At 61.1% G+C, this 26524-nt stretch overlaps 4 protein-coding genes across 6 annotated transcripts; 2 read left to right on the top strand and 2 right to left on the bottom strand.

The window, feature by feature from the left end:
- Positions 1-540: 540 nt before the first annotated feature.
- ELMOD3 (ELMO domain containing 3) lies at positions 541-7227 on the bottom strand (the record flags this gene model as incomplete). Its single annotated transcript, XM_084499499.1, has 11 exons — positions 541-1608; positions 2489-2616; positions 2771-2847; positions 3535-3665; positions 4563-4685; positions 5230-5353; positions 5631-5719; positions 5849-5911; positions 6105-6156; positions 6234-6302; positions 7081-7227. 11 exons carry the CDS (start codon positions 7225-7227, stop codon positions 1397-1399), a joined length of 1215 nt encoding a protein of 404 aa, XP_084355625.1. The 3' UTR covers positions 541-1396.
- A 212-nt stretch (positions 7228-7439) lies between these two features.
- RETSAT (retinol saturase) lies at positions 7440-14298 on the top strand. Its single transcript, XM_084499251.1, has 11 exons — positions 7440-7659; positions 8164-8346; positions 8979-9220; positions 9656-9857; positions 10456-10653; positions 10755-10874; positions 11541-11679; positions 11862-11971; positions 12321-12487; positions 12757-12916; positions 13195-14298. The coding sequence occupies exons 1-11, from the start codon at positions 7473-7475 to the stop codon at positions 13344-13346; spliced, it is 1860 nt and encodes a 619-aa protein (XP_084355377.1). The 5' UTR covers positions 7440-7472; the 3' UTR covers positions 13347-14298.
- Positions 14299-14414: 116 nt separating this feature from the next.
- LOC311424256 (caspase-7-like) lies at positions 14415-18048 on the top strand. Of its 2 annotated transcripts, none has more exons than XM_084499253.1 (4): positions 14415-15442; positions 15714-15886; positions 17148-17277; positions 17396-18048. In XM_084499253.1, the coding sequence occupies exons 1-4, from the start codon at positions 15217-15219 to the stop codon at positions 17575-17577; spliced, it is 711 nt and encodes a 236-aa protein (XP_084355379.1). In that variant the 5' UTR covers positions 14415-15216; the 3' UTR covers positions 17578-18048. The 2 variants fall into 2 exon arrangements, with proteins under 2 accessions (XP_084355379.1, XP_084355378.1); XM_084499252.1 differs by having other exon boundaries at positions 17352-18048.
- Positions 18049-19734: 1686 nt separating this feature from the next.
- Positions 19735-25811, bottom strand: TGOLN2 (trans-golgi network protein 2). Of its 2 annotated transcripts, XM_084499447.1 has the most exons (5): positions 25702-25811; positions 24482-25453; positions 23931-24304; positions 23099-23182; positions 19735-22865 (listed from the first exon to the last, which is right to left on the bottom strand). In XM_084499447.1, the coding sequence occupies exons 1-5, from the start codon at positions 25748-25750 to the stop codon at positions 22860-22862; spliced, it is 1485 nt and encodes a 494-aa protein (XP_084355573.1). In that variant the 5' UTR covers positions 25751-25811; the 3' UTR covers positions 19735-22859. The 2 variants fall into 2 exon arrangements, with proteins under 2 accessions (XP_084355573.1, XP_084355572.1); XM_084499446.1 differs by having other exon boundaries at positions 23931-25453.
- Between the last annotated feature and the right edge of the window lie 713 nt (positions 25812-26524).

Below are 26524 nucleotides of genomic sequence, written 5' to 3'. Positions count from 1 at the left end.
TTTCTCACTTCTCTCGCTTGTTAGTTGTAGGCAATAAATCTTACTATCTCCTTATGCCGAGTCTGTTTTGCCCGTTACAATAATTATTGCGTGATTTTCTCGTCCTTATCTCAATCCTTGAGCCCTTTTCACATATTTTCTCCCCATTCCTCTTTGAGGAGGGGGAGTGAGAGAGCGGCTGTGGTGGAGCTCGGCTGCCCACTCGAGCGGAACCACGACACCATCACTGAAATTTGGGTTTTATTAAGGGAGAAACCGAGGCACAACGGGGCAGAGCCTCAGGCCCACTCCCCAACCCAAAGCTGGATGCAGCTCCGGCACCTGCAGGCAAAAACCCTTTTTCCCTCTTAAATGAGGTTTTCCTGAAACAAAGAGGTGGGCACAGAGAAGTCACCTCTCTGCAGACCGGGGCTGGATGGGGCTCCCAGCACCGCCTCGCTGGGGGCAGAATCAGGCCCTGGTTCCTCTCCTGGCCCCATCCCGCTCCTCGCGACCACCTCGCCCCCAGCCCAGCCACGGAAACCACCAAGCCCACGTCGGGAAGCCTCTGAACGCCAAGAAAAGTTTATTTTTTCCTTTTAATGCCTTATTTTGGTACACACAGTAACTCCTACAGAGAATTGAGGAGGGCTCCCCAAACACCAGGCTTGTGTTCAAACCCACAGCCCCAGGCACAGCAACGTGGCCGTGCTCACGGCTCTTGGAGCACTACTGGTGTGAAATTAGGGCGTTTGGCCCCAAACTCCGGGTTTCAAGCCCTCCCACGTGCTCTGGAGCAGCGAGTGGGGAGCCCTGCGAGAGGGGAGGGCTCCCAGGTGCATTTCCAGCCAGGTCTGAGCCCTCCCGGTGCGCTCCAGCTCCAGCCGTGGGTCTGCCCCGAGCAGCACGATTCCTCCTGCTGGGGGTAAAGACAAACAGCACCGCGCATCCCCGACAGCCGGGCAGACGTGAAACCCAGCCCAAGGCCGGTGGCTACCAAAACCCACCCGGTTTCCTCCCATGATGACACTTTTAGAACCACCTAGGTTGGAAAAAACCTTCAAGGTCACCAAGCCCAAGCACCAACCTGACTAATTCTACCTCAAAAGGGTCCAAGCCTGCAGTTTGCTCCTGCCGCCGCCCCGCGGCTCCCAGCGACGCCGCCAAACCGCAGGGGAGGGACACGGCCACCCTTTCTGGGGGGGGCTAGGGCTAAATCTACACTCCACGGTGCCCCAGCTGGCCGAGTGCCCGAAGCCGGGTCCCAGCCGCTTCTCCCACCACGGCTCTCGGCACCTCCTGCCCAGAGGCATTGCTCTGCGCCTGCCACTTTGGGGCAAGCCCCTTCCAAGCCCCCCGAGCAGCACCGGGCACTCCCTGGTATCAGTGCCACGAGCAGGGCTCCCCGCTGCGGGGTTCAGACCAGCCGGGGCTCCCCTTCCAGCTCAACCTGCAGGTCGCAGACACCCGTGAAGTTTATCTCTTCGCCAGCCTGGCCGGCGCTGATGGAGCTGCTGCCGGAGGGAGGGGACAGGCGCTGGATGCCGTCTGCCACGGGGCTTCTGCTCACGTAGGCTTCCAAGGATTTCAGGAGCTGCTTCGGTTTCTTTTTGGCGGATAACTCCAGTTCTGGAAAGGTCAAAGGAAAAGGATGCAACCAGACAGCAAGGGCTGGATGGTGGCAGGGATAGCGTGGGATGCACGCTCCCACAGTAAGGCAGTTACCCAAATATTTACAGACTATTTCTCGTGTCCCAGTGTATCGCCACTATCCCCTCTGGGAAAGGCACGGTTGTTTTGCTCACAAAAGGCTGAGAGCACAAAAAGCTCCTCGCCACCCCCCAGCGGAGCTCAGCACCACAGCCCCAGCACCCCCCAAGCCGACCCCACTGAAGGGGAAGCCCAGAGCTGCCAGGGGGCAGGACCAAGCCCACTCCTGGCCACACGAGGAGGACTGTGAATTAAGAGAGCCATTAGCACAGCGCATCCGAGCAGCTCTGCTTCCATCAGGGCCGTCTCCCCCGGAGTAAACATCCCTGCTGCTTAATGCGGTGCTTGCTGCGAAAAGCACGGCAGCGGCCGCCCCGCTTACACGGCGACACCACAAACAGCACTTATGCAACCCAGCGCCGCGCTACATCAGCGAGCCTGCAGGAATCGGGGCGAGAACGTCCCCGTTTGGTCACCCCGCCGGTGTGATTTGCCACCCTGAGGCACCACGCCACACCACGGCGTCCCTCCAAAAGCGGCGGGCGCTTGCCTGTCAGATTTGAGACTCCAAAGGTAAGGAAAAAAAAACAAAACACAGGGTGCTGAGATAGTAGCACCACTTGTTGAAAAAGCTCTGCGTGAAGATGAAGGGCTGGGGCACCGCACCCCACTGAGGCCGTCCCAGCAGGACGTGGTGCTCCCAGAAGAGCAGAGAGCACCGGAGCACACCAGGCTTGGTCCCTGCACCTTGGGTCACCTTCCTGGCTGGGAGAGGAGGGCGAAGCGTGGGGAAACGCACCCTTCAGGAGGAAGCCGGAGTCAGCAATGGTCTTGTGCTGCGACTTCCAGACCCGGTAGAGCTGCAGAAAGGCGGCTGCGTAGACGTCGTTCAGCACGGCGATGACCTGCTGCCTGCGGTTGCACTCCCTGCCCGGGGACAGGGGGGCTCAGCCGGCAGAGCCACCACCACGGGGACCGAGCCGAGCCGCTTCTCCTCGCTTCTCCTCCCGGGCAGCCCCCGTGCGGCAGCCCCGAGGGCAGGAGAGCGCAGCACAGCCCGGCTGCGGGGCTCAGTCCTCACCTGGAGAGGCATTCCTCCCTCAGGGCCTGCAGGACGATGCGGGTGATGTTCACGGACATGATGCAGAAGGGGAAATTCTGCAAGAGAATCGGCGTTACGTCGGCTCTGCCAGACGGGCGTCCTCCCTTCCAGCACCCAGAGGTGCCTCGACACCACCAGCCCCTCGGTGCTGCGGCTGCACGGCCCCAAAGCCACGCGGTGATGGCTGCAGGCGACGGATTCACAGATCAGGACACTGAAGTTATGGATGCAGGCTCAGATGGATGCCGTGGATCCAGCCAGGCTTGAACTTAAAAGCAGCCAAGACTGCCCCAAACGGGAGGATGTTGGCTCTGCTCACCCTGCCTGTCCCACCGTGCTCCTGGCAACACCACGCAGGGTCAGGCGTTCGGTCTGGTCCGTGCCAGCCCTCCAGACCCCTGAGCCCCGCCAGGGAAGCTCTGCTCTCTAAAAATCTTATTCCCAGCAAAAAAAAAAAAATGAAAAACAACCCCTCAGCTCTCAGGGGACCACCTGCCTCACCCGAGCAGCGTGAGGAGGACCAAGCAGCCAGCAGAGCTGCTCTGGCTGGTGGGGAAATCCCTGGTGGAGCTGCAGAGCCCTGCCCCAAGTGGCCCCACAGACCCCACCACCAAGCAAAGAGCACAAAATCAGGCCCTAGCTGTGAAGACAGGAAGGTTTCCGTGCTTACCTTTCCCTGAGCTTTAGAAAGAGAGAGCTAAATACCACGGCAGAGGGTGAGCAAAGAAGGTGGGAGGACGTGCCTGTGTCTCGTGGTGGGACAGCCTGAAAATCTGCCGAGCCAGAGGCAGCGTCTGCGCGTCCATGACGAAGTGCAGCATTTGCATCAGGCCCAGCATCCCCGTCCCTCGCAGGTCGGTGCCCGGATCTGCACCTGGAAAGCGAGGGGGGTGAATCGAGGCTGCTGTCACCCCCCCTTCGTCCTGGGCTGCCTACTCCTGGCCACAGCCCTGGCACTTGGAGAGCAGAGGAACCTCAGCGAGCAGCTCCTGGGGGAGTTTCCTGGGAATTCCCCTGTCTAACAGGCGCTGCATGGTGCCATACCCCTTTGATGTGGGCATCACAAGCATTTCTCTCCTCCCCTCATGCCGCTTCCCTCAGTATCTCCAGGAATTTGGATCTTCAAGCACTACCCACCCCGGGGCAAACTTGGCTGAAGCTGCTAAACTAAATCATGGGGATAAAAACCAGTTGTGTACTCGATGGTAAAGAGAAGAGGGAGCCGTTCACCTTCTCCCACGGGCTTTAAGCTTCATTAAATGCCGGCCTATTTAACTCAAGTCAACCAGACCGAAAACCCCGGTGAAGCCACACTTGAGAAGACAGAGGCAGCTTTAATCACGCTGTTTTCAGCACGCAGCAGAGGCTGAAAGCAACCCGCGACGCGCCCTCGGTGACAGAGCCCTGCGCAGGGCTTGGCTGACAAACCAGCCCTCCGGGGACGCCTCATTAGCTGCAGAGATCGCTCGCTAATGAAGAGCATTAACGGCCCCAGCAAAGCGGTGACAGCAGCTACCTCTGTCCCCTCCAGCTGGACGCAGGCTGCAGAGTGCTGGGCAGCTCGTCCGGGCGCGGTGCTGCCTGTGACACCTGGCAGGGGCAGAAACTGCCAAATCCCCGCTGCAAAACCACAGCAGGGGCAGCAACTGCAGGCAGGCAGAGGGAAGGAGCTGCCGAGCCTTCACAGCACCGCTGGAGGAGGGAACGGGACCGCCGAGACCCCTCCTCGCTCAGGTTTGCCCCGGGTGTCCCCCCCCGCCCCGTGCCGTACCTTGGAAGCCGAGCTCCTCCCAGTGCGCGCCGTAGCGCGGGCAGCCCAGCCGGGAGCAGGTCAGCTTCTTGTAGATGGTCTGCAGGATCCTCATGTGCACCGCCTCGCTGTCATCCAGGCCACCTGGCAGAGAGGATTCCCCTCGGTGACACCGGGCACCCCTCCGCTGTCACCGCCGGGTGGGACAGGAGCCACCCCCAGCGGCAGGGGGACGCCGGAGGCCGGCTGGGAACGAGATCCCACAGGAGGGAGCAGCTGAGGGGAACAAGGAGCATCCCTGCTGCGCTCACCCTGCTGTTTTTAAACCCTGGAGGGATTAAAAACAGCCCGGGAGGTGCCGAAACACAAAGCTGTGCGCTGTGTGAGTGCCCGGGGGGGGGTAAATAACGCAAACAGCACAGGATAGATTGCTGGCTGGAAAGTTTTCCCCGCCTGGGGAACCACAACCACCACAAATCGCAGGTGGAGGAAAGGAATCTCCTCGTGCAAGTGTGCTCCGGGCACCTGCCCCCCCTGCCAGGAGGCACGGGTGTGCAAATGAGTGAAGCAAAGGAGACAGGAGGCGGCCTTTGGGACAAGTGTGTGCACCGTGCTGCGCCCCGGGACCCCCGAGCGGTGCTCGGCGTGACACCGGGGGGGACCCACGGGGGGCAGGGGGGACACTCACACTGAGCCATGGCGAGAGCCAGGTCCCGCTCGCCCTGCAGCTGCTGCTGGAGCCGGGGGGGGCCGAAGAGGAAGCGAAGCAGAGCGGCCAGACCCTGCCTGCGCGCCGTCGCCTGGATCTTCTTCTGCGGAGAGGAAAAAAGGCAAAGAAACAATGAGGGGGGGTGGTCCCGTGGGAGTTGGGAGGGGGAGAGACAGCGGTGGGCAGAGCGGGAGGGGAGGGATTGCAGAGAGATGAGCAGAAAGGTGGGAGCAAGGGGAAAGAGGAGCACGAGGTGAGGGGAGAGCACGAGGCAGGGAACAGGGCGACGAGGCAGGACCCGCAGCCCCGCAGCCTCCCCGCGCCCCCTCTCCTCCCGGATTTGGCCCCGGGGGGAGCTGGGGGCCGCGTCCCGCACGCACCCGGCAGGCGGAGAGGTCGGCGGTCTGGAAGTGCTGCAGCGCCTCGTTGAAGGAGATGAGGGGCACGGGACCGGACTTCCCCGGCAGCCCTGCGGGGAGGCACGGAGCAGCGTCAGCCCTCCCGGCCCAGCCCTGCCCCGAAATCAGCGCCGGAGCTGGCTCCTGCCCGACCCCCCCACCCACCCACCCACCCCAGGCGCTTTTGGGGTCAGCGGTACCTGGCTGGATCTCCTCCAGCGCCTCCCATTCCTCCCGCGCTCTCCGCGCCTCCTCGCTGCTCTCTGCCGAGGGAAGCGGGCGCTGGAGGTGAGAAGTGGGGAGGGCCGGGGGGGGCTCCCTGCCCCCCGCACCCCACACCGCAGCCCCACGGCCCCCGGCAGAGCCCAAGCCGGGTCCCGGGGGCTCCGCAGCTCCCTGGGGGCTTCCACCAGGGGAAGGGAGCAGACGAAGCAGGGAGGGTGGGGGGCAACTTACCGGTGCCCCCCCCGAACGCCTGCAGGAGGCCGGGCTGCGTCGGAGCCGCGATCTAAGCCGGGAAAGAGACGCAGCGCTCAGCGGGGCCGCCCCGAGCCCCCCGCCGCCCCCAAGCCCGCCGCCGCTCACCCCTGACACCCCGGGGGCCGGCGGGGACAGCGGGGGCTCCTCGGGCGGCGCCGGGGGGGCGCTCATGGCCTGCGGGGGGAAGGTGGCGCCGGTCAGAGGGGGGCACGGGGGACCCCAAAGATCCCCAATGAGCCCCTCAGGGGTCCCCAATGGGGCCCCCAAGGGTGTCCCCATAGATCCCCAGTGAGCCCCCCCAGGGGTCCCCAATGAGCCTCCCAAGGGGGTCCCCGAGGTCCCCACTGAGCCTCCCAAGGTTCCCACTGAGCCCCCAAAGGGGGTCCCCAGGGGTCCCCAATGGACCCCCCAAAGGGTTCCCCCCAAGAGGGTTCCCATGAGCCCCCCAAGGGGGTCCTGAAGGGGGTCCCCGAGGTCCCCACTGAGCTTCCCAAGGTCCCCACTGAGCCCCCTAAGGGGACCCCCAAGGGAGCCCCCAAAAGAGGTCCCCGAGGGTCCCCAATGAACCCCAAAGGGGGTTCCCCCAGGGTGGTCCCCAATGAGCCCCCCCAAGGTCCCCAAAGGGCCCCCCCCAGGTCTCCATTAACCCCCTAAGGGGGTCCCACACGGGGGGGCGTCCCCGAGGGTCTCCCGTGAGCCCCCAGAGGGGTCCCAATGATCCCCCAGGGGTCCCCACGGAGTCCCCCAAGGCCCCCCAAGGCCCCCCATGGACCCCCAAAATGGTCCCCAATGCCCCCCCCAATGCCCCCCCAGTGCCCCCAATGCCCCCCTGGGATCCCCCCGAGCCCCCCTTACCCCGCCCAGCCCCGTGGCCCCGCCCCCTGACCGTGGCCCCGCCCCCCCGGCAGCCCCCTGCCCACCGCCCCCCGCCGCCCCCTGACCCCTCGCCCACCGGAAGCGGCGGCGGGGCCGCCGGGCGCAGCCAGCTCCGCCGGGGCTCAGCGCGCAGGCGCGGCCGCGCTGCCTGCCGGGAGCTGCAGTCCGCTAAGGGGGGGAGGGAGGCGGGAGGGGCGGGGCGGAGGACTACAGCACCCGGCATGCACCGCGCGCGCGGGGAGGGGGGGGGTGAGCATGGAGTGGGCGGGGCGCTGGCGGGAGGAGGCGGGGCTCGGGCTGGAGCGGGTGGGGCGCGGGGCAGGAGTGGGCGGGGTTATGTGGGGAGTGGCGGGGTTATGTATGGAATGGGCGTGGCCTGAACGGAGTGGGCGTGGCTTGGGCGGGAGTGGGCGTGGCGTGGCGGGAGCGCGCCGGCGGCGGGGGCGCGCGGCAGTCGGGCGCTGCGCTATGGGGCCGTGGGCGCTGCTCGCCTTCGGCCTCGTCCTCCTCCTCCTCTTCCTCCTCCTCCTCCTCCTCCTCGCCCTGCTCCGCTGGGGCTGCTCCCGCGGCCCCAACCCCTTCGCCGCTGACGCCCGGCGCCCGCCGGCCCCGCTGGTCACCGACAAGGCTGCCCGGAGGGCGGTGCTGAAGGCAGGTAGGGGCCGCAGCCCCGTCCCCCTGCTCCCCGGGGTGTTCCGGGATGAGGCCGGACCCCCGGACCCACAGCCCCGGGGTGTCCCGGGAACCCCGGCCCCCTGGTGTCCCATCACCGGGGTGTCCCAGGACCCCCATCCCCTGGGAACCCCAGCCCTGGGATGTCACAGAACCCCCATCCCCCAGGACCCGTGTCGCAGGGATGTCCCAGGACCCTCATCTCCCAGGCACCCCATCCCCGGGATGCCCTGGGAACCCCATCCTCAGTATGTCCTGGGACCCCCAGGACCCCCATTCCCCAGGACCCCCATCCCCCGGGTGCCTGTGCCCAGGATGCTGCAGAACCCCCATCCCCGGGGACCCCCATCCCCAGGATGTCCCGGGACCCCCACCCCTGGGACCTCCATCTCCGGGACACCCCTTGCCCCCCTCAAGTGCCCCATCCCTGCGGCATCACCCCCCGTCGCCATTTCGGGAGCCCCTACTGAGGACCCCGCTCCCGCAGTTTTCTCGGCAGACAAAGTCCCCGCGCGGCTGGATGCCATCGTCATCGGCAGCGGCATCGGGGGCCTGGCGGCGGCCGTGCTGCTGGCCAAGGCCGGCCGGCGGGTGCTGGTGCTGGAGCAGCACGGCAAGCTGGGGGGCTGCTGCCACACCTTCAGCGAGAAGGGCTTCGAGTTCGACGCCGGTAAGCGTGGGCACGGAGAGGGCGATGCTCGTACGGGGTGGGAACCAGCCCAGGACCCAAAGCCCTCGGGGGGGAACCCGGGGATGCTGCCCCCACGCAGGGAATTGGGATCGCAGCGGCATCCCCAGCACGCACCCAGCGCTTGGCTGGGATGAGCGGTGGTGCCTCGTAGATGTGCCCTCACCCAAAATTTCCCCTGCTGAAAGAGAGGGCATGGTCACGGTGCTGCCGTCGCGATGCTGCTATCGCGACATGCCCTGTCGCTGTGACAGCCACGTCCCTGTGGCACCCCCTGTGCGGGCAGGTCCCCGCAGCACGCTGCTTCCAGCGAGACAAAGTCGAGCTCCGTGCGTCTCGCAGCGTGCCCAGGATTAATTATTGACAGCAGCGTGGCGAGGAGGGGAAGTTTATGTCAATGTGTACCAGAACTCCTGAAAAAACACCTAAAAATGCTGCGTTGAGCACTTGGGGTTTCCTTTTGAACGTGAGCTCTGCCTCAGCAGCGGGAGGCTGTGGGCACCCTGCTGAGCCCGGAGGAGCCGGGAACTTCACAGGGGATGTGGTGCGAGGAGAATAAACCCCAAAATACACAGAATAAACCCCAAATAACACCCCGCCGTGGCTTCTTGCAGGGATCCACTACGTGGGGCAGATGTACGAGGGCAGCATGACGCGCTTCATCGTGGACCAGCTGACGGAGGGGCAGCTCGAGTGGGTGCCCATGCCGGCCGCCTACGACGCCGTGGTGCTGGGGGAGCCCCGGCGCAGCAGGGCGCACCGCGTCCTCACGGGGGAGAAGGAATACTTCAACAGCTTGAGGGAGCGCTTCCCCGGAGAAACGGCTGCCATCAATAAGTTCGAGCAGCTCACGAAGGTACCGGGGGCACGGGCTCGGTCACATTCCCTCCGCTCACGGGGCTGTGGTTGGAGCTTTTGGCTCCGGTTCCTTGCTCTGGGGTCACGTGAGGGAAAGGAAATTCTTCCCCTTGGCTGCCCTGGGGACAGCTTTTTGGCAACCACACAGCGCGGTGGTGTTGCACAACCTGCCTCGGCGCAGAGCCTCGCCATCCCAAACGCTTCAGGAGAAAAACCTCAAAATCTCCATTTTGTACCCCAAAAGCCCTGCGTCGCACACAGAGCTTTTAACCCATCTGCGGACACCCTGCATGTGCTCAGAGCGGGGCGCGAGCAGTGAAAGAAAGGAGAAAAACCCACTCCGTGCCCAGCCCCTGGTTGTTGGCAGCCCTGGCGGCCTCCCCTGGCACGGGGAGGGTCGGGGGTGCGCTGCGACCGCCCCCCTCTCTCGCAGAGCGTCATCAGAGGGATGAAAGCCGTAGGCATCCTGAAGCTGCTGCCCCTGCCGCTGGCCCGGCTGCTGTGCCGCTCGGGGCTGCTGCCCTGGCTCAGCCCCTTCTGCAGGATGGCTTCACGCAGCCTGAAGGACGTGGTCGACGGCCTCACCGCCAACGCCGAGCTCCGCGCCATCCTCAGCTACATCTTCCCCACCTATGGTAGGGCGCCGCGAGGCTCGGACACCCAGCAGGGGTGAAATTAGACCCTTCGTAACAAAACCAACCCGCCCAAAACGCCGCTCTGCTTTGCTTTTTGGATGTGTGCCGGGCAGATCCCAGCTCCCCGCGCTTGGCTTCGCATCGCGTCGCTGCTGCTGGACCGCCCGGAGCCCTCGGTGCCATCCTCAGCGCTGTCACAGCGTGTCCCTGCCCGCTGTCCCCTGCTCACCTTCGTCCCCAGGGCTGTGGCTTTTCCTCCGCATCCTTCGGCTTCCCAGCAGGAATCCTGCACGCGAGGGAGCAGCCGTCCTGCGCTAACCTCCTGCTTGCTGCTGTGCTGAACCTTCCTGCTGCCCTGAACCTTCCTCCTGCCTCGAAGCTCCCCGGGGGCAGCTGGAGCTTGGCGGAGGCTTGCAGGAGATGCGGAGCTGCCAGCCCCAGGCTCCTTCGCCCTCCCTGCGCCTCGTAGGGCCCTCGCTTCTCTTCCTCTCAGCAGCCAGCCAACGCTTGCCTCATCCTAAAACCTTTGGGATAAGGCTGCAAACCCAAGAAAACCCCCATTCGGTGAGAACGCCCCTTGCACTCGCCCTTTTTCCAGGCGTGCTCCCCTCGAAGGCCAGCTTCTCCATGCACAGCATCCTGGTGAACCACTACCTCCACGGCGCCTGGTACCCCAAAGGGGGGGCCGGGGAAATCGCCTTTCACACCATCCCCATCATCCAGAGGGCCGGGGGCAACGTGCTGGGCAGGGCGCCGGTGCAGAGCATCCTGCTGGATTCCCAGGGCAAAGCCTGCGGTGAGCGGTGGGACGGGGCCGGACGGGATGGGGGGGACACGGCTTCCCCCCCCCGTGCCTTTAACCGGAGCCTTCCTCCCCTCCTCGCCTCTCCCCTCCAGGCGTGACCGTCAAGAAGGGGCAGGAACTGGTGAAGATCTTCGCTCCCACCATCATTTCGGACGCTGGGTTATTTAACACCTACGAACGGCTCCTGCCGGCGGAGGCGCGGGCTCTGCCTGGTAAAACGCGACGGGAGCAGCCCCGCGGGGTGGGACGAGAGCTGGGTTTGATTGGGATTAGCGCAGTAATCCCCTCTCAGCCACAGCATCCCCATCAGGGAGCAGCTTTGTAATTCTTTGCTAGGCACCAGCAAAACCCAGCGGCAAGCCCGAATCCCTTTGCAGGGGCTTAACCAAGTCAAATTGGCTTGCTGGAGCTGGCATTGCTGCTTGCTTGCTGCAAAAAAACGCGACACAGTGCCCAGGAGCTTGTGAAATCTGGTGAAACTCCTGCTCCAAGGTGAGCTTAGCTCTGCCACCAAACTCCCTGCTGTCTCGGTGGGAGCTTTCTGGACAATGACATTGAACAAGTGTTCAGTGTTTGCAGAGCGGGAGCACGGCTGAGTCATTAAAAGTAAAGTGCCAAGGCTCTTGCACGAAAGCTCGTGCCAAGGTTACCCTAAAACCTCCCCAATGTGACACAACGGCTCTGCTGCCATCTGTACAGCTGCCAGCTGCCCTCCTGCCCTCGGGGACTGGAGGACATCAGTTTTGCAAGCTGACACAACCAAGGGGAGCAACACAGATTTGAGAGGGGCTTCCTCTAGGAAAGGAGAAGCTGCCGCTTCCCTGTAGCTGAGCCGCCAGGAAAATACTAATTTTCCACTTCTTTCCCCCATATCGCAGAGATCCAGTCCCAGCTTGGCATGGTGAAGCACGGCGAGGCGGGTTTCAGCGTTTTCGTAGGTCTTACGGGCTCGAGCCAAGAGCTGGGGCTGGAAGCCACCAACTACTTCGTCTACCCAGGAAATAACCTGGATGAAATGTACGTCCGCCTCCGTCTCCGCCATGCTTCGCTGAGCGTTAAGGAGATAAATTCCTGGGTGGTAGCTCAGCAAATGCTCGGAGTGCTCTCGGCAGATCCTCGCCGCGCGGTGATGTGGCTCTGGCAGGTGTTTGCAGCAAGGTTTGCACAAACCCGGCCCCAACCCCTGCGTCTCTCCGCAGAATGAAGCGGTACCTGACTGCGTCCAGAGACGAGGCCGCCAAGAGCATCCCCTTCCTCTTTGTCACCTGCCCCTCGGCCAAGGACCCCACGTGGGAGATGAGGCACCCAGGTGAGGGCTGAAGCTGGGCAGCGACTCGAAACCTCTCACTGGAGTTAGGTTCATTTGCCGGCTGCGGATGAGGAGTTTCCCCTAAAGCAGCCAAATAACGCCCCGGGGTTTTGCAAATTGGGGGGTGCGAGTTGGTTTTGATCAGGGAGGGGTCTGTTCAGGAGCTTGCTCTGTGACAAGGGGAAAGGGAGGAGAGGCTCCGTTTGGTGACTGCACCGAGGACGCGGGGCCACAGCTACCTGGACACGTCCCAGACGTTCATGGGATTATTTGGGGCTGGGTTAGTGGAGGTGAAGTGGTGGCAGCGAGGGGGCAGAGGGGGGCAAACGCCAGCCTTGTCCCGCTGCAGGTAAATCCACGCTGGCCATCGTGACCTTTGCCAAATACGAGTGGTTTGAGGAGTGGAAGGACGAGCCGGTCAACAAACGGGGAGATGCTTACGAGGACCTGAAGAAGACCTTTGTGGACGCCGTCATGGAGGTTGTCTTCAAACTCTACCCCAACATTGAGGACAAGGTGAGGAAATAAAGGGGTTCACGGGTCGTCCGGATCCTCTCCTGAGTCCTTGCTGGGTCTGCTGGGTCCTGGGTGGCACCAGCCTGCTCAGCTGCCTGCTGACTACACGTGGTGCAGGGGGGCTGGCTGCTGTCCTCCGGGACCACGCTGTGCCCAAACTTGGCCACAAACACCACCCAGGGGCTGCAGGGAGCCTCGTCCCAGACCGTCCCCCGTGTCTGGGGGCACCAGACCCCCTTTGCCATCGCGCCTGCCCTTGTCCCCTGCAGATCGAGTACATCTCTGGGGGGTCGCCCCTCACCAACCAGCACTACATCGCCAGCCCCCGGGGGGAGATCTACGGCATCGACCACGACACCAGCCGCATGCAAGCCGAAGCCATAGCCACCATGCGGCCACAGACGGTTGTCCCCAACCTCTACCTGACAGGTACCACAGCCCCGTCCTCGGGCGAGGACGTCCTCAGGGAATTATTGGGGTGGGAGGACAAAACTCTTCAGTCCCCCAGTGGCACGAAGGGATGAGCCACCTCCGTGCCGTGGGATGCTGCAAGAGCTGCTGGCACGCGCCGAAGCGCATCGCTGCCACGTGGCTCCAAGGGCAGGAGGAAAGGGCTGGGTGTTCTCCAGCTCTGGGACATGGACTCCCTGCCCGGTGCTGGTTTGGTACTGCTGGGCAGGATGAAGCCTGTTCCTGCTCTCTTCCAGGGCAGGACGTCTTCATGTGTGGCTTTATGGGAGCCCTGCACGGAGCCCTCTTCTGCGCCAGTGCCGTCCTCAACCGCAACCTCCACCTGGACGTGTTAAGGCTGAGGAAGCGCACGCAGGCCCCCACCAACGACTACAAGAAGAGAGATTGAGGCCTGGCGTCCCACCAGTGCCCCCTTCCCCTCCCAGCCTGGCAAATCACCCCTGCACCACGGCTCAGTGGTGGCTTTTGGCATAGGTAGCGCATCCTCCTCTCACGCAGCTCCGAAGGGTGGAAGGCCAGGAGGAAGCTGTTGCTGGCTTGCCTCGGGTCCTGTCCAGCTGGAGCACGCCTCCTTCCGCCACAACGCACACCACCACCCCGTCCCGGCTGCCCTTTTGAGGGCAAATCCTTTTTCCCAGCACTGGGGCCACCAAGAGCTGACACGGGCAGTGTTGGCCAGGGGCAAAGTTGCAGCACTCCCCAAAAATGGGGTGCGCCAGGAGGCAGAGCCCAGCAGCTGCCACCAGCAGCACCCTGCACAAACCTGCCCAGGCAGCGTCAGTCCTGCTTGCTGTCAGTCCCTGGGTGGATGATGGCTGCATCGAAGCGAGGGCAATTCGCCCCAGGCCAGGCCAAGCCCCATCGCTGCGCGTTAACGAAGGCACACGGGGCTCACCGAGGCTCCCTCGGGAAGGAGCCTGCTCTTGGCTCCAGCCCTCGTCCTGCAGCCTCGTGGCCACTTGCTGCCCGTGGAGTTCAATGGGTCAGCAGCGCAGGCGTTGTTGCACGCCCAGTTGGATTGATTCAAGCTGGATTTAAGGTTACCGAGGAGCCACGGCACGCGGTGCTCACCAGCCCTATGGGGCGTCCCACGACGTGCCTTGCTGCGGCGGTGTCGCACGCTGCGATCCCACAGCCCTCGGTCCGGTGATGCTGCAGACCTGGGTGCTGCTCATCACCAGACGTGCGATGGTGCAAATCCCCCCTCCTTTAGAAGTAGCAAAAAGCCCGGCCTGTCTGCTGGCCGGGAGAAGCTTGGGCACACGATCAAAGCCCCCTCCTACCACCGCGGTGCTGGGAAGGGAAGCACATGAGACCAAATAAAAAAGCCTCGTGACGTGCTCAGTGCCTCGTGATGTGGGAGCAGCAGGGCTGGGGTTAGGGTGGCGTGAGGGGGCTGCTCACATCCCCCAGGGGATGCAGAAAGGGCCGAGCAGAAACATCCCTGCGCTCCAAACCCCCCAGCTGGGTGGCAGAGAGCAATGAGCCTGGTGGGCACTCAGGGCTTCCCAGCAGCCTGGGCAAGCTGGGGAAGGAGAGAGCTGTGCTCCTGAGGAGGGGGGCAAACCCCATCGCTGGGGGCTGCCCTGCACCAGCACGGCCTGCTTACGGGGACAATAAAATAAGGGGGCACCATAAGTGGGTGCCCCCAGCACGTGGTGCGCAGCTGACGAATGCCTCCCCGTGCCAGCAGGGTTGGCCAGAGCCGTGCCAGCTGAGCAGCCCGGCTTCGTGGACTTCAGCCCCCAGTTAAAGTCCTGCTGGGAGCCGCGGGGGAGCCGGAGGGGGCGGTTTTCCAGCAGCCTGCTGGGGAGCAGGAACCAGATGGATCTGGGGGGACTGGAGTGAGGGAGATGCAAACTCCACATGGGAAAAGCAGGGGAGGGGTTCCCACAGCACAGGCATTTCCTCCAGCCCTCTCTTCCCCTTCCCATGCAGGGAGGTGAGGGTGAGCATCCCCCTGCCCTTGTCAATGACCCCCTTGGACCAAAATACTCTTTTTTTTGTTGTTGTTTTGTTTTGTTTTTCCCCCTCCCTGCATGCCCCAGGCTGAGCAGTGCTCTGCAAGCCCAGTGGCAAACTGTGGCCATCTCCTGCCCCAGTGACTCACGCCCAGGTGACACCTGGCAGGTGACAGGGCGCTGCTCCTGCCTTGCCCTCCTCCTTCAGCCCATGCTGACGTTGAATCAAAGGAGCATTCGGGGCTCAGCCTCCAGCCCAAGCTCCCCGTTGGGGCCGTGGGGGTTCAGAGGCCACCAATGCTCCCGAGGAGATGCCCCAGCACGGCGCAGGCCAGGCAGAGCCGGGCTCTCATCATCGTCAACACCGATTTCTGCAGCAGTGCCGGCGATGTGGTGCTCGGGGCCCGGAGGGGAGCCAAGAGGGAAGCGGAGAAGCTTTCGAAGGCACTCTCAGAGCTCAACTACAAGGTGAAGCTGATGCACAACAGCACGGCCAAAGAGATGGAAGACCTTTACCAGCAAGGTACGCGCCCCTGCGGCACCGTCACGCTCCCCAGAGCCCAGCCAGCTCCCAATTCCCACCTCTGCCTCTGCCCAGCTTGGTCTGAGCACCCTGTGACAGCCCGAGTCACCGCTCAGCGGCAGCTGGGGACTCTCCCCAGAGCCAGACCCAGGCCCTTTAGGGTCACCCCACCATGGGGCTCAGATTTGGATAGGCAGCGGAGTGCCCAGCACACTGCGGCCCCAAATTGGGCCACGGCTGGCGGGTCTGAGGTTCGGCTGTGCCCCCGCAGAGTGCAGCCGCGAGCACGGGGAATTCTTTGTGAGCATCATCTCCAGCCACGGGGAGGAGGGGGCCGTATTCGGCTCTGACTGCAAGCCGCTTCAGCTGACCCGGATCTTCCGAATTTTGTCACCGCAGAATTGCCCGGTGCTCGCTGAAAGACCTAAAGTCTTCTTTATCCAGGTAACGCAGCTGCTGGTGATAACTTGATCCGTTTTGGCTAAGTTTCTGCAGAGTTAGACTGGCGCAAGCACAAGCTGTCAGTGTGTGGTTGGTTTAACTGTGGACTTTGCTACCCCTGTGTGAGCTCGGTCTCTTCTTCACCCCCTTTCCCCCCACACAACCCACCGCCCCTCTGTTTTTCATGCTGATTTTGGGGTCTCCCTGCTCACTGCACTATCCCCCCCAGACACCACCAGCGTGTGGATAAATCAGTAAGAGTTGCCTTCAGATTTTATCATCGTGCCCCCCTCCTGCAGTGGGGCTCTGAGAAGCCCAGAAGGGGCTTGGCGGTGCGGAGGAAAATCCCCAAACCTGGTCCCCTGGGGAATGGGAGTGCGTGCTGGCAGGACAGCGCTGGGAGCTGTACCCGATCGGCTCGGGGAGGATTAGGCTAGCTCCCTGAGCAAACACACAGTCTGGCAACCTGCAACCTCGAGTGATACCAGCTCTGCTGCTCAAATATGCAAATACGCAGAAATCTTCACCTGAAAGCAAGTCTAGATTGCTCACGTCACTCGCTTCCTTCTGAACAAAGGGCTCAGCCACCGTGCAGGGCATGGTGACGACCGAGGACGTCTCCAACAGCCAAGCCAGCAAAACCAGGGACCGGTGTGTGCCCATGCTGACACCTCACCCCGAGGGCTAACACCACAGGGTCCCCTTGGCACCACTGCAACTCCTGGTGGCCTTCACCCACCTATTGTTCAGTGCAGCTCCTTTGTGGGCAGCTCCGGGGGCCAAGCAAGGGTTTACCACTGGGGTTTTGTTGCACAAGGGGCTGTGATGGGTCCTCAGGGTGGGCTCAGCAGTGCTGGTCCTCCTCCAGCCTTCCCAAAATCCCATCCCTGGAAGAAAGCAACGAGAACCACATGAAATCAGCAACCACACACAAAACGTTGCACTCCAGGGGGAGTCTGCTGGTGCTTTCCGAGCAGACTTGGGGGGCTCCAGGTGTATTCCTGGAGCCCCAAAGGGAACCAGGCTCACGTAGGGAAGGGAGGAGGCAGCACAGCTTGTGGGGAAGGGAGGCTCAGAAAAGCTGAGCTTGGGGCTGGATGGACGGGAAGGGAAGAGCCTGGAGAGGAGCTACGTGGGGCCTGGGGAGCGGATGGGGTGCAGGCGTCTCCTGGGGGTGCTGCAGGTCCAGAGGGGGCCCCCAAATACCCCAGGAGGTCTCTGGGGGCAGAGCAGGGGAAGCCAACAGCCATGGCTCTGCCCGCAGGCCTGCCGGGGGGGCGCGCTGGACCAGGGGGTGTTTTTGGAGACTGACAGCGGGCAGCCGGAGCCGTGCAGCTTCTCGGAGTACCTCCGCATCCCTCCCAACACCGCCGTCATGTTCGCCTGCAGCCCGGGTAAGGAAACGCTTCATGAGCCAAAATCTGGAGGAAACGCGGCCGGGTCCAACGCATCTCCCCTTCCTCTGCAGGTTACGGAGCCTTCCTGAACCCCTCGGGATCCAGCTTCCTGCAGGCGCTGCTCAGGGCGCTGGACGGGGAGGAGCGGGGCCTGGCCCTCAGCCGCCTGGCCACCCGGCTCAACGGGGACGTGGCCCTTCGCTTCCAGGCCCGGGGCACCTTCGAGGGCTGCAAGCAGATGCCCTGCTTCGTCACCAACCTGCCGCGGGAGGTCTTCCCCTTCTCGGCCATGTCTGAGAGCCGCCGGCTCCTTCCCAGCCCTGCTCTGCAGGGAGGGCGGCAGGAGGAAGAGCGGCAGCCTGGCTGCAAGAAGTCCCAGGCTATGTAGTGGGGTGGGGAAAAAAGGAGAAGTTGTGGGAAAACCAGCAGAAAACCCCTCAGAGAAGGTGACCTGGGGTGTGCCAGAACTGCCTGGGGGAGCAGCACCAGGAAGATCTGGGGCAGATCCTTCCCATGTTGGTCTGAGAGCAGGGCTGCCTGAATGAAGCCCGTGACGGCAGCCCCGAGCCCCAGAGGACTCCAGCAGGGCTCTCGGACCCGCTCAGCCCCCGATCCTCTTCCACGGAACAGCTCCAGCATCATGAATGCAATCTTATCTCAGTGAACCTGAACAGGCCATGGGACCTGGGCCTTTTCCTTACAGAGGAAAAGCTGATGTTTACCTGCCCTACCCACAATGAAAACACTGCTGCTGTGGTGTAAAGATCACCCCCGGCTTGAGCTGTTTGTTCATAAGGCTGCTTCTTGTTTAAGGCTTTAAAAAATGAGGAGGGTGCTCAGCGGGGCTTGCAGGCTGGCAGGTTAACTTGGGATGGGGGTCGGGGTGTGGATTTGGGAGCTTTGCTCAAAGCAGGGCTCGGTTCACAAGCAAGAACTGGCTCTTTGCAAGCCTCCTGTTCCACGGGATGCCCACAGGGTGGGCTGGGACCCCCATGGGACCGAGGTGTTTGCTCAGCCTGCTCCTCCTGCACGCCCCGGGGTGTCTGAGGCCCTGCAGCAGGCAGGGGATGCCCCCACCCGCACCCCAGGGCTGAGCAGGTTTGTGCTCACACGTTAACTCATTAACTCCGTGCCGCCTCCACCCGAGGGCCTCTCACAGAAAACCTGGCTGTATCGGTATTTCTCAGCTTAGCCCCGCATAACTGGGCTCCAGTAAACAGAGCCCTGCCCAGCTCGCAGATTTGTGTTTCGCTGAGTGTTTTGCCCTCTCCTGGACTTTGAGACCTCCGTGGGCGTGCGGTGCTGCTGCCCCGACGCAGCCCCATGCTCAGCACTCACCTGGGTCCCCACATCACCGCCTCACGTCAAGGGACCTGCTGGGTCGCTGCTTCCCTCTACCTGTAGGAACAAAATAGTTTTGAGGCCCTTATGGCAACCCCAAATCAGGCTGGAACTGGGCAAGGGGGTTGAGGAGTTGTTAGAGGAGCATAATCCTCATTTCTTTGGGACATCACCCTGAGGACGCCCAGCACTGATCTCCTCCTAGTAAGGCTCAGGAGGGCACTCCGCCTGACAGCCCACCATGCAACCAAACAGAATTTTTATTTAAATTTCCTCCTTTCACCCTTTTCTTTTAATTCTCTCAGCGATGTGGTCAAGTGGGGGGGAAAAAAGGAAAAAAAAAAAAAAAAGCAGCCCTCCCTTTTCCTCCAGCCTGTCCCTTGCACACGCTGCTGGGTCAGCCAAGCTGGAGGTGAGCGTAGCAGGGCGGATTTTCACCTTTCAGAGAAAAAGTGGAAGAAAGGGGAAAGTTTCTTCCATGTGCTGCAGGAAGCAGCTGCAGGCACTACCCAGAGGTGCCTTCGGTATCGGCAGCTCAGGCCAGTGGCAGCTTCTTCCCCCCGTTCCAGGCTGGTCACCAGCAGCACCCCGCACAGCCTGGCCCTCCTCCCATGGGCTCCCTCTTTCCCAGTCTGCCCCAGTCCATTCCAGTTTCAGCTGCTGCGCTGGGTCCTGCTCAGGGAGCCTCCCTGTGGGAGAAGGAGGGAATGCAGCAGGACAAATCTGAAAGCATCGCTACTGCAGCCTCAGCTCCTCGCTAACCCCACAGCCTGCAGAGGGAACCAAGTCACGGGCAGGGAAGTGCCTGCTGATCGCGAAGCCGATCGTGAAACCGTCTGGAAACTTCTCACCCAGGCCGGCAGCTGAAGGCTGTCTCGGCTCGTTCCGGCTGCAGGGTGCTTGGTGACACGCTGTCTAAGTTTACCTGTGCAAATCGAGGCTCCCCCACAAAGCCCAGAACATAAATCACAGCTCAAAGACTTTGTGGGTTTTCTACACTTTTTTTTTTTTTTTTTTTTTTCAAAAGGAGGAACTAACCTGCACCATCGCTGCCAGGTTTCAAAGATCAGGCAAATAACGCAAGCACCAAAAAAATCAGAGGTGAAAACAGCGTATTTCTGAAATCATTTATTGACTTTACCACACAGAAAAAAGTACAAAGAAATATAAAAATTCTGATCCTTCAAAGCAAGGTGCGTTGCACTGCAGCAGAAAACAAACCATTTGCTGATTCAACCTGGCAAGGCAGCTGGCCTAACAGGAACATTTGGCAAAAATTACGTACCGACAGATACCATCCATTCGAAAACGTCTTGTGTCCAAAGGGAAAAGGTTTCACGCACCTTGACCAGTTTGAAACACATTGCATAAACTCAAATCCCATTTTAAAATTAAACAAAACCGAAATCAACAGAAGTCATTCCCAGAGGTTTCACGCCGTTGGGTTACGGAGGCTGCTGCCAGGAGCAGGGCACCTGGGAGCTGCTGGGTAGGAGGAGGCTGAGCTGCGAGCCCCCCACTGCCACGCGAGCTCTGCCGGCCGAGGCTCCTGCCCTCAGTGCTGGCTCAGCCTCTCGGCGCCTTCCTGCTTTGCTGGAGCCACCAAGCGAGGTGACAGCTCCGGCAGAGGTGTGAGGTTTGATCTCAGCAACCTGGTAAAAAGCTTGTGCTGCTCTGCTCGGCACAACCTGACAGTGGAACACCGATTGGGATGCTTGAGGTCCTGCTATCAGAAGCTTCAGCTTGCTATCAACAGCCCAGCGCTCTCAACAGGGGTGGGATTTCCACCAGAACTTGGAGTGAGAGAGGACTGAAAGACATCTGAAAAAGCTCGTGGGATATAAAAGCAAGCAGGTTGTAAAAAAGCCTTTGTAAACTATTCTTCAATGTTTTTTGTTTTTTTTTTTTTAAAAAAAAAGGACAAAGCAGGAGCACAGCACAAACTCTAAGACTTCAGGAAGGAGCAGCTCAGATGCACGTGGTATTTCACGTCTTAGCAGACAGTTTCCCCCCGCTGGCAGCAGACAGCAGCCCCCAGCTCCCACCCCGCAGCCTGTCCATACACCAGCCACCCGACAGCGTGCCTGACTTTGCAGTCATCAGAAACAGTGACGCCTTGTTGCACGAGCTCCCCCCCCTCCCAGACAGAGCATTTCCCTCCAGGGTTATGTTCCCAGACTTGTTTTCCTTTCTCTTCCCCCCACCTCAAACTCCCGCTCACCAGAATAGCCTCTACAAGTACTTTTAGCATCAGTTTACTACGAAAACCTTGGGAGCTATTTAAAGTCAAGAGGGACCTTCTCCCACTTGCCCTTTGTGCTGACAGCTAGGGAAAAAAAAAAAAAAAAAAGGAAAAAAAAAAAGATTTTTCTCTTATTTTTCTCTTAAGTGGGTCAAGCTGTGCACACAGCCCCCAGATCCCCTCTTACAAGAGGAATGAACCACAACAGAATACAGCTGCAGCTTTCATCTCCAGGCAAGGAAACTGGGCCCCTGTCAGCGTGACTATCTTTAGTGACCACAGGCAGATCACCAATCGTCCGCAACCTCAGGAGGCTGCAGGAGGGCAGGCCTCGCACCACGAGGTGCTCCTGTGGCCAGCGGAAGGGAAATCAGCCCCCGAGCTTGGCAGCTGAAATGGGGACAGGATTCTTCCTGTGCAGTCAGCCAGCAAGGGGATGACTCACCTACGGTCGGCAAGAGCTTCGGGCGTGGAAGCTTACCCGTGTGAAGAGCTCCGGATGCGTCATGCCGTTCTTTTTCCTGCCCACATCGGGGAAAAAAGCACAAAATAACAAGCTGGGCAGGCACTTCGCGCGGCCTCCCAAAATGCCCTGTCTCAAACAAACATCTTTGGAGTAGAGCTACCAAAATAAGAAGAGCGTCACAGCTCTAACTCAGCAATCAACGTGTTTTGCAGCCTGAAATACAACCGGTACGTCCCCAGCCCTGGTTTAAGTGCTCCACAGTGATACCGAGGCAATCAGTGCCAAGCAGCTGGCCGTGTGTACATTCAGCGACACAACCTCTCACAGCAGGGGCTGGCAGAGGTGCGTGAGCAGCCATGATCCCTCCCAAGGGCAGGGCACCTGGCTCAGGAGATGCCTCCACGCAGGAGCCACGCGGAGGCAGCGCGCCCCGCCGCGGGCTGCGACGGCTTCGGAGGTGGTGCTGCAAGCCACGAGGCGCCCACAGATGTGCAGTCCCAGGGTCGGCAGCTTCCTCACCCCTCAGTGAGCCACACTTCTTCAGCAGGAACTGACCCAAGGATGTGGGATCCACACAGAGGCTCGCTCAGCGCCGCAGAGAAGAGCGTTGAACGCTCACGGGCCTCAGCGCCACGTTTTGGAGGAAGGGGGCTGAAGGGCTGAGGTTTCTCTGATCCCAAACGCGGCCGGATTACCGCACACTCCGCGTTACCACCCAGCGACATCCTACAGCAGGGAGGAAATCGGCCTCTCAAGCCTGCCATAACTTCACTGCAGCGATTAGGCGCGGGGCTCTGTAAGCCTGAGCGGCCCCTTCACAGCATCCAGCTGAATGTCATCAGTGCAAGCACCCCAGCCGCGGGGACTGCGAGGGAACGACCCCTGTGGAGGAAGTTTAAGCTACAGCCAAAGGGCCAGGGACAGCCCCGGCACCTCCCAAGATGCGCGTTACAGGGAGAACCTAGGTGTCAGACTGACATTGTCCTCATCACAGAGAGAAAGAAAGCAGGAAAATCAGATCAGGGTCCTTGGCGGATAATTTCCAAGCTAGTGCAATCAGCCTCGCTCCGAACCTGAGCATCCAAATAGAAAGGACAGAGGAAGAGATCTCTGTGCTGGTTCCGAAGGCAGCTCTATGACTCAGAGGAGACAACCACATGGCTCATTTCGCAGGCAGACTTTTTTCAAGAGCAGACGTAGGTACAGTAGATGGCCAATTCCACTTCATTTGGACGCAGGAGTTCTGCCAGGTGCCAGGAGCTGGCTTTTCGCGGGCCACAGACTAGAGGCTGGCCGCCCAGGCAGAAAAGCAGCTCACCTTCAGGCAGCTGAGAAACGCATTTTAGGGAAGTGAGAAGTTTAACATTACCAAGGTGCAGGTGCAGAACTAGAAGCATTTCTCCTTCCTGTCCTCTGAAGTCCAAAGACGACAGCAAAGCTACGATTCAGAGTGCTACAGCAGGGCAGTCGGTGGGGTCCCAGGATTCCATCGCCGGGCATCCTTGTTCCATTCAACACCTGAGGAGGAATCTAGATCTGGAAAGGCAAAAGGAGAGGTTTAAGCAATGACCCTGATGGAGCAGCAGGGCTTCAGAGGGCTGAGCCTCTCTGAGGAACTTTCAAACAAAAGCCGAGCCCTTTCCAACTGCCCGGCCACCCGACTGCGCCCCGGGGGCAAGTCAGGAAATTCCTGGCAGGGGAAACAACTTCCCCAAAGGTTGCTGAGGTGAAATGGGGAAGTTTGGGCTGGCAAACCAAGCGGCCCTTACCTTTTGATCCAGTCTCTGGTAATCGCCAGATTTGGGCCGTCGACCGCTTTTCGATCTTTTCCCTTCCAGAGCAAAAGCAATGATCTTTGGAGAGAGAGAGGCAGGGACAACGGGGGCAGGTCAGTAACAGCCACAGACACTTTTTCTCACTTCAAACAGAGCCAAGGACAAGCTCCACTTGCCTCCTTCTACAGGCCACATGTCATTTGAAAAAGCACTCGAAATAAACAAGTGTCATAATTTAGAAGCAGCTAAGATTGAAGGCAGGCAACGAGGAGGTCTGCCTAACATGCAGAAAAAAGTAAGAAGCTGTTCTCCTTTTCCCCACCTCAAAAATAGCTCTGCAGGAGGGAAAAAGCAGCCGACAACAGCTCTGTGCTCTGAGCTGCGGCCCTCTGTGTGCTGCTATTTAAAGACAAGTCTTTTGCAACCTGCTACAGAAAACTCTTCATCAGTGAGAAGCACGGGGTAACTTCACACGTCGTTTCCTTTCCTCCTCTCCCAGCTCCATTTCTCGGAGCTCAAAATAACTGCCAGAGCTGGGGCCACCCGATTTCCATGGAGACCCACCCTCCTTGTCACAACACCCAAATTCATCCCCAAAACACGCCCCAACACCCCTCTGCTCATCCCACAGCTGCCGACGCCGGGGCTCAGATCAGCGCTATCCCACACCACTCAGCAAAAGGGGAGGCTTCGGCAGGAAACCAAAGACAAAAACCAAACCAGAGCAGCAGAGGGGAAAGGGCTGCAGCCGAGCACGTCCCAGACAGTCTGGCAGGAAGCTCCCAGCCCAGCAGGTGCGGTCTGGGCGAGGAGCAGAGCCACTCACCTTGCGCTTGTTGTGGTAGGCGACGTACAGGGCAGCGACGACGATGGCCGTGGTCACCAGATAGGCAAAGAAGTGGCTGTTCTCCGACTGCTCCCTGGGAGCAGCAGGGTTGCTCTTCTCCCTCTCCTTACTAACCGAGGAGCCCCCGTTGCCGTTCCTATCCCCATCCTCCTCCTCTTGGAGCTCCCCGCTGTCTGGAGAGCCTTCATTGTCAGACTGTGGCGAGGGGTTTTTCTCTCTCTGCGAGTCCGTCTGAGTGCCCTGGCTGCTGCCTTGCTTGTTGGTGCTGCTCTGGCCGGCGCCTTGCTTGCTGGTGTCGCTGCTTTCCTGCCCGTTGGTGTGCTGCTGGCCTCCATTTTCCCTCATCTTGCTCTCTTCCTGGGGGTTACCATTTTGCTGCCTGCTGCTGTCTTGCCCATTTTTGCTGTTTTCCTGCTCGTTGTTGCTTTGCTGCTGGCTGTTTTTTTCCTGCTGGTCTTTCTTTTCCTGCCTGCTGCTGTCTTGCTCGTGGTCCTTCTTTTTCTGCTCATCATCTTGCTGTTTGTTTCTGCCTTCCTGGTGGTCACCATTTTGCTGCCCATCACTGTTTCCCTGCCTGTTGCTGTCTTGCTGTTGGTCATTGTTGTTGTTTCCCTGCCTGTTGCTGTCTTGCTGTTGGTCATTGTTGTTGTTTCCCTGCCTGTTGCTGTCTTGCTGTTGGTCATTGTTGTTGTTCCCCTGCCTGTTGCTGTCTTGCTGTTGGTCATTGTTGTTGTTCCCCTGCCTGTTGCTGTCTTGCTGTTGGTCATTGTTGTTGTTCCCCTGCCTGTTGCTGTCTTGCTGTTGGTCATTGTTGTTGTTTCCCTGCCTGTTGCTGTCTTGCTGTTGGTCATTGTTGTTGTTTCCCTGCCTGTTGCTGTCTTGCTGTTGGTCATTGTTGTTGTTCCCCTGCCTGTTGGTGTCATGCTGCTGCTTGTCGTCATTGTTGTTTCCCTGCCTGTTGCTGTCATGCTGCTGGTTGTTGTTGTTTCCCTGCCCGTTGCTGTCTGGCTGTTGGTCGTTGCTTTCCTGCCTGTTTTTGCCCTGCTCAGTGCTGGTTTTTTCCCCCTTGCTGCCATTACCGTCACTGCCACCACCTGTCTGGGTTTCCTTCTCTTTCTCGGTGTCGCTGTCACCATTTTTCTGGTTTTCGTCTTCTTTTTTATCTTTGTCCTTCATAGTATTTCTGTTGACATCGCTCTGGGTTTGCCCACCAGCGTTGTTGCCATGCTGCTTGTGATCTTGGTCACTGGGGCTGCTGCCGTCCTGGTGCTTGGTGCTGCTGTTCTCTGACCCCCCGTTGTCTCCGTCACTCGGGGGATTGCTCTGATCCCCGTTTCCCGTGCCCTGTTCCCGTTTTACCTTCCTGCCATGCGCTGCCAACGACTCGAAGCTCTCCCCCCACGCTGGGTTCCCGCCGGGCCGCTGAGGGGCACGGGGCAGTGATCCCTCAGCGAGCGCGGAGGTGCTGCGGGTCCCGGGGAGCTCCACGCCCCGCCACGCACCTGCAACAAGCACACAGCCCGCCGTCAGCGCCCGCAGCCACCGCAAAGCCCGCCCGTGAGGCAGCCCCGGCCCGGGGGACGGAGCGGGGAGGCCCCAAGGGCCCAACCCGGGCCGGGCGCCACCGAGACCCCGTCCGCAGCCCCCCGCGGGGCGGAAAGCCGAGAGCCTGCACATACCCCAGCGGGACCCAGCCCCCCACAGGACCCCCCCGGGCCTCCCCGGCCCGGCCCCGGCCGCCCCCGCTCACCCCCGACCCCGGCGCCGAGCAGCAGCAGCAGCAGCAGCCGCAGCGCCATGGCAGCCCCGCTCCGATCTCCCGGCCCGCTTCCGCTTCCGGCCAGGCGGTGCCGCTTCCGGGAGGAGATCTCGCGAGAGGAGGGGGGGGAAGGCGGGAGGGGGCGCCAAGAGCAGCGCGCGGGGAGGGGCGGGGCTTGGTGTGAAGAGGGGCGGGGCTTGGCGAGGAGATGGGCAGAGCTTATGGGCGGGGCTAACGGTAAGGGGTGTGGCTATCGCTACGGCGGGCGTGACTTGTTGGATAGGGAGTGGTGGGCGTGGCTTTGTGTGGTGGGGCGTGGCTCGGTCGGAGTGGGCGGGGCTTATTAGCCTGCGGGCCGCAGCCCGGGCCGGAAGCGGCGTTTTGGGGCCAAAGCAGCCGGTTTTGGGGCCGGTTCCCACCGGTTTTGGGGCCGCTCCCGGGCCCCGTGCAGCTCCCGGGGAATGGCGGTCACGTTGCGCGGCGCCTCCCTCTTCCGTTTCAGTATTTCTCCTGCTCGCTGCACCCCCCCTCCAGGCACTCCTCATTTCCGAGGATATTGCCCCAAAATCAGGGACGGTTCCGCGGCCGAGCCCCTCGGTGCCGCCAGCCCTCAGTGCCATGGTCCTGCTGCCGCCGTTGCCCACCACCTTCCAGCCCCGTGTTGCCTCGGCCATCCCGGGGCGCTCCGGGGTTGTCTCCTGCTGCGCGCTGATATTTTGGGGCTTTTTGGGAGGATTCTGGTAAAATAAAGAGTTCCAAACCTTCTTGGGTCTTCTGTGTGTTCCTTGCTGCTACCCGGCGAGCTCAGCTGTCC

Source organism: Aythya ferina, assembly GCF_964211825.1.
Source record: "Aythya ferina genome assembly, chromosome: 27".
NCBI lineage: Eukaryota > Metazoa > Chordata > Aves > Anseriformes > Anatidae > Aythya > Aythya ferina.
Note: the sequence above shows the minus strand (reverse complement) of the source record. Positions and strands in the feature narration are given on the sequence as shown.

What these genes read in the sequence shown, in the direction of transcription:
- RETSAT (XM_084499251.1), top strand. Translation starts at nt 7,473, where the DNA reads ATGGGGCCGTGGGCGCTGCTCGCCTTCGGCCTCGTCCTCCTCCTCCTC. An exon ending in GGAGGCGCGGGCTCTGCCTG is followed by an intron (nt 10,875 to 11,540) that starts GTAAAACGCGAC and finishes CCCATATCGCAG; the next exon opens with AGATCCAGTCCCAGCTTGGC. An exon ending in CCCCAACCTCTACCTGACAG is followed by an intron (nt 12,917 to 13,194) that starts GTACCACAGCCC and finishes GCTCTCTTCCAG; the next exon opens with GGCAGGACGTCTTCATGTGT.
- LOC311424256 (XM_084499252.1), top strand. Translation starts at nt 15,217, where the DNA reads ATGCTCCCGAGGAGATGCCCCAGCACGGCGCAGGCCAGGCAGAGCCGG. An exon ending in GGAAGACCTTTACCAGCAAG is followed by an intron (nt 15,443 to 15,713) that starts GTACGCGCCCCT and finishes GTGCCCCCGCAG; the next exon opens with AGTGCAGCCGCGAGCACGGG. An exon ending in CTAAAGTCTTCTTTATCCAG is followed by an intron (nt 15,887 to 17,147) that starts GTAACGCAGCTG and finishes CTCTGCCCGCAG; the next exon opens with GCCTGCCGGGGGGGCGCGCT.
- TGOLN2 (XM_084499446.1), bottom strand. Translation starts at nt 25,750, where the DNA reads ATGGCGCTGCGGCTGCTGCTGCTGCTGCTGCTCGGCGCCGGGGTCGGG. An exon ending in GCTCGGCGCCGGGGTCGGGG is followed by an intron (nt 25,454 to 25,701) that starts GTGAGCGGGGGC and finishes TGCTTGTTGCAG; the next exon opens with GTGCGTGGCGGGGCGTGGAG. An exon ending in CCTACCACAACAAGCGCAAG is followed by an intron (nt 23,183 to 23,930) that starts GTGAGTGGCTCT and finishes CTCTCTCCAAAG; the next exon opens with ATCATTGCTTTTGCTCTGGA.